Raw genomic sequence first — 5,390 nt, forward strand, 5'->3', positions numbered from 1 at the left:
CATTTTTCCAGGAAGTTGTCCATTTCTTCTAGGCTGTCCGGATTATTGGCATATAATTTTCCACAATATTCTCTAATAATTCCTTATATTTCCATGTTATCCGTTGTGATAATCCCTTCTTTGTTTCTGATTCTGCTTATTGTGTATATATTCTGTTTTTTGTTTTCTTGTGAAGTCTGGCTAGGGGTTCATCTATTCTATTTTCTCAAAGAACCATCTCCTGGTTTCATTGATTTTTATTGCCATTGTTTTATTCTTGTCTATTTTATTTCTTTTTATTCTGATCTTTAATGTCCCTCCTCCTACTAACTTTGGGCTTCAGTTGTCCTTTATCTAGTTTCTCTAATTGTGATTTTAGACTGTTTATTTGGAATGGCTCTTCATCCTTGAGGTAAGCCAAATATTTTCTTGTTAGAACTGAGTTTACCACATCCCACACATTTAGGGGTGTTGTGTTTTTTTGTTTTTCATATTCTCACTTCTTTTTTGTATTTTTATTAAGGTATCACTGATATCCACTCTTATGAAGGTTTGACATGAAAAACAATGTGCTTACTACATACCCCGTTGAAGTCACGTCTGTCAGTGTACTAAGATGCCACAGAGTCACTACTTGTCTTCTCACTGCTACACTCTCTTCCCCATGACCCCCCCACTCCATGTGTACTAATCCTAATATGGCTCAATCCTCTTCTCCCTTACTTCCCACCCACCCTCCCCCACCCTTCCCCTTTGGTAACTGCTTGTCCCTTCTTGGAGTCTGTGAGTCTGCTGCTGTTTCGTTCCTTCAGTTTTGCTTCGTCCTTATACTCCACAAATGAGGGAATCATTTGGTACTTGTCGTTCTCTGCCAGGCTTATTTCACTGAGCATAATACCCTCTAGCTCCATCCAAGTTGTTGCAAATGGTAGGATCTGTTTCTTTCTTATGGCTGAATAGTATTCCATTGTGTACAGGTACCACCTCTTCTTTATCCTTTCATCTAATGATGGACAGTCAGGTTGCTTCCGTACCTTGGCTATTGTAAATAGTGCTGCAATAAACATAGGGATGCATATGTCTCTTTGAATCTGAGAACTTGTTTTCTTTGGGTGTTGTATTTCTTTTTTCATTTGTCTCCATGTGTTGCTTGATTTCTGTTTTAATTTGTTCATTAGTCCACTGATTATTTATAAACATGTTCTTTAGCCTCTGTGTGTTGTAGACTTTTTTGTTTTCTTTGTGTAATTTATTCCTAGTTTCATACCTTTGTGATCTGAGAAGCTGCTTGATACAATTTCAGTCTTTTTGAGTTTAATGAGGCTCTTCTTGTGGCCTAGGACATTAGCAATTCTGGAGAATGTTCCGTGTACACTTGAGAAACATGTGTATCCTGCTGCTTTGGGTGGAGTGTTGTGTAGATATCTGTTAAGTCCACTTGATGTAATGTGTTGCTCAGTGCCCCTGTTCCCTTGTTTACTTTTTGTCTGGTTGATCTGTCTATTGGTGTGAGTGGTGTGTTGAGGTCTCCTAAAATGCACGTTACAACCTATTTCCCCCTTTAATTCTGTTAGTATTTGTTGCACACGTTTAGATGCTTCTATGTTGGGTGCATAGATATTTATAATAGTTATATGCTGTTGTTGGACTGACCCCTTTATCATTATGTAATGTCCTCCTTTGTCTCTTGTTACTTTCTTTGTTTTGAAATCAATTTTGTCTGATGTAAGTCCTGCTACCCCCAGGGTTTTCTGCCTCTTTTTTGCATGGGATATCTTTTTCTATCTCTTCATGTTTAGTCTGTGTATGTCTTTGGGTCTGAAATGAGTCTCTTATAGGCAGCATACAGATGGGTCTTGTTTCTTTATCCATTCTGCCTGTCTTTTGATTGGTGCATTCAGTCCATGTATGTCTAAGGTGATTAGTGATAGATAAGTACATATTGCCATTCTATTAATTGTCTTCTGGCTGTTTTCTATAGCTCCTCTCTGTTCCTTTGTTCCTGTCCTGTACACTTCTCTTGTTGGTGATGGTTTTCTGTAGGTTCTATTTGGATTTTTCTCATTTTTTAAATAATTTCTTTAGTCATTTCTTTGTGTGCATGTGTGTATTTATTCTAGTCTTTAGTCATGTGATTCCCAGAGGCTCAAGGATGGCTTCCTTACTATATAATAGTCTACCTTAAATTTCTGATTAGTCTATTTGAAATGCAATCTAAAAGTACCTGTTTTCCCTTCTTCCTCCTCCACTTTTCCCATAATAGATAGCATAATTTGTACTTTTTTGTGTATCCTTGAGTGATTTTGTGTATAGTTGAATTTGTTTCTTTTGTTGTGTTTTAATTTCATACTTGTTTTGTAGTTAGTTGGTCTACTGCCTTCACTGTGGGTTTATTTTCACTGGCGAAACCTGTTATCCTTAGGGACATTCCCTTCTGCCTGGGTGTACTCCCTTTAACACATCCTCTAATGAAGGCTTAGTGTGGGAAATTACTTTGAGTTTTGTTTGCTGGAAATTCTTTAATGTCTGCTTCAAATTTAAATGGTAGTCTTGCTGAGAAGATGATTCTTGGTTGGAAGTCCTTCTGTTTCATTACATTAACTATATCATGCCTCTCCCTTCTGGGGTGTAGAGTTTCTGCTGAGAAGTCTGCTGATAGTCTGATGGGATTTCATTTATAAGTAACTTTTTTCTCTCTCTGGCTGCTCTCAACACTCTCTCCTTATCCTAGATCTTTGCCATTTTGATTATTATATGTCTTGGTGTTGTCTTGCTCAGGTTCCTTTTGTTTGGGGCTCTCTGTATTTCGTTGAACTGAGTGTCTGTTTCCTTCCCCAGATTGGGTTATGCCAGGTGTCATGGTGAGAACCTTGGGGCCTGTGGGGATGTCCCACTCCATATCAGTGAAGCCACTAAGAACCCTTCCTTTTCTCAGCCCTGGGAGACTTCATAGATAGAATGTCAGACAGAAGTTCCCAAAGTTCCCAGGGGCAGCAGGAGAGTGAGGCTCTTGGTCTGAGGGGGATGGTCCTAGGTCAGCAGAAGGGGAAATCTTAGGCCCTATTATGAGTAAAATTTAAACCTTGAGTTAGGATCCTGTGTGGGACCACCTCCATAATATGTCAACTTGCCTGCAGTAGCTTTCACTCTTGAGAGACCACATTTGGTCAGATAAGGTCACCTTCACTTCTTCCTATTGGGAGTCAGGGAGGTTGGCCCATACTATGAGGACACAGGCATCAGTTCAGGAAAAAGTGGTGCTTCTCCACCAGGAACTGAATTGGGGAACCTGAGTGAGGATGCACAGGACCGCCCAACCCCAAAGAGAAAGGACAGCAAGGCATCCATCCCAACCTTTTGATTTCAGCCAAAGCAATCTCAGGGAAGGGCTCTGAGGTTGAGTATCCCTCTCGCTTGTTTATATCAGGTCTAAGGGAGGTGAGGTTCCTTAGTCTGAAGGTACAGCCACAAGTCAGCAAAAGGAGAGTGATCCCAGGCCTTTCAAAGAGCCAAGGTGAGGACCTTAAATGAGGACTGAGGAGCCCAGTGAACTCAGGAGAGAAAGGAGCCCACTGAGCTCTCAGCACTGGGTGTCCCCTGGTAGGGAGGTAGACTGAGGCACCACTGCAGTTGCTTCTGGGTCTCAGGCAGCTTTGAGGTGTCAACTTCAGAGGAGCAGAGGGGAGGGTGCCCAGGCTCTGCCCAGAGTTGGCATGACAATATTGAAAATTCCAGAACACAGGGGCTCTCAGTGCCAGCACCTGCTGTCACAGTAAACCCAAGGCAGGTCTGGCAGTATGCAGATGAAGACTCACTCTAAGGATTCTCTGGTGGTTCTCTGGGATTCTCAGGAGGCAGCCTGTCCAGGAGAACAGGAGCCTTATGGGTTCCCTGAATAAGGCCCTCAAGAAAACCTGCAGATTCCGTTGAAGATGTTCACATCATCTCATTTTCCTTCCTCCAGGTGTCCAAATCACATTGTCACTGGCCCAGACTCTTGCCTCTTGTCCCTGATCGCAGCCATCATGCCTCGTGGTCAGAACACTAAACGCCGTGCTCGTGAGAAACGCCGCCAAACCACAGCGGTGGCCCAAGCTCTTAGTGCTCAAGCCACTGCAGTGGAGGAAGAAGAGACCACTTCCTCCTCCTCTCCTGTTGCTGGCATTTCCCAGCAGCCTGAGAAGGCCGAGGCCACCGCAAGTGCTGTTGCAGGTGTTTCTCACCCAGAATCTGATCAAGGGGCCAAAGGCCAAGCTGAGGAAAGTGAAACTTCCTCCCAGGCCTCAGCTTCCATTGAGAGCACGAAGGATGATCCTCTAACCAGAAGGGTGGAGATGTTGGTGCAGCTACTGCTCTCTAAGTATAAAATGAAGGAGTTCATTAAAAAGGTAGACATGATTAAATTGATCAACAAAAGGTACAGGGAGCACTTCCCCGAGATCCTCAGTAGAGCAGTTGCGCATGTGGAGCTGGTCTTCGGCCTTGAATTGAAGAAAGTCAGGCCCAATGGTGGGTCCTACACCTTTGTCAGCAAGCTAAACTACCTCGATGGCAGTCCAAGCAGTGGCTGGGAATTGACTAGGCATGGGATTCTGATGCCTCTCCTGAGCATGATCTTCTTGAATGGCAACCGTGCCTCTAGGGAGCAGGTCTTGCAGTTCCTGAATATGTTGGGCAACTCTGATGGAAGGAAGCACTTCATCTTCAGGGATCCCAGGAAGCTCATCACAGAGTTGGTGGAACAAAATTTCCTGGAGTACCGTCACGTACGCAACAGTCCTATTCCATGCAGTGAGTTCCTGTGGGGTCCAAGCGCCCATGCTATAACCAACAAGATGCAAGTCCTCGATTTAGTGGCCAAGGTCAATGGTAGCACCCCCACTGCCTTCCCACAGCATTACAACGAGGCTTTGAGAGATGAGAAAGAGAGGGCGCTAGCCACAGTTGCAACCATGATCGGCATTCCTGTCAGGCCATGTGCACGCTCCAAGGCTACATCCAGCTACCAGTGAGGTCGGAGGCAGATTCTTTATTTTATGGTTGAAAGGCCTGTTAACCAGTGTATCTGATATGCACAATTATCTTGTTGACTTACCTGTTTTGTTTTCCGATTTTCATGTGGTATTGCTTTCAACAGAATGTTTATTTAGATTCAGAATATAAAGTTACGAATGGCACAGGTCACATCTTTATTGGTGTTTATAGGGTTTAAGAGTAAGATTTTTTTTGTTTGAAATACAAACTGGAAATCCTTAAATCGCTTTTGTAGTCTGGAACAGGATAAGCTGGCTTTAGGATAGGAGTATGCTTGGAAATGGGAAAGAAGTCCATGCTAAAATACTTGGGGTCAGAAAGTGACAGATGATAGATAGATAGATAGATAGATAGATAGATAGATAGATAGATAGATA

General features: G+C 43.0%; 1 protein-coding gene across 1 annotated transcript; it reads left to right on the forward strand.

Annotated features, from left to right (window-relative positions):
- Positions 1–4,004: 4,004 nt before the first annotated feature.
- Positions 4,005–4,991, forward strand: LOC118928584 (melanoma-associated antigen B4-like). Its single transcript, XM_036917948.1, has one exon. The coding sequence runs from the start codon at positions 4,005–4,007 to the stop codon at positions 4,989–4,991; it is 987 nt and encodes a 328-aa protein (XP_036773843.1).
- Positions 4,992–5,390: the final 399 nt, after the last annotated feature.

This window comes from Manis pentadactyla, chromosome X (genome assembly GCF_030020395.1).
Source record: "Manis pentadactyla isolate mManPen7 chromosome X, mManPen7.hap1, whole genome shotgun sequence".
Lineage (NCBI taxonomy): Eukaryota > Metazoa > Chordata > Mammalia > Pholidota > Manidae > Manis > Manis pentadactyla.

What these genes read in the sequence shown, in the direction of transcription:
- LOC118928584 (XM_036917948.1), top strand. Translation starts at nt 4,005, where the DNA reads ATGCCTCGTGGTCAGAACACTAAACGCCGTGCTCGTGAGAAACGCCGC.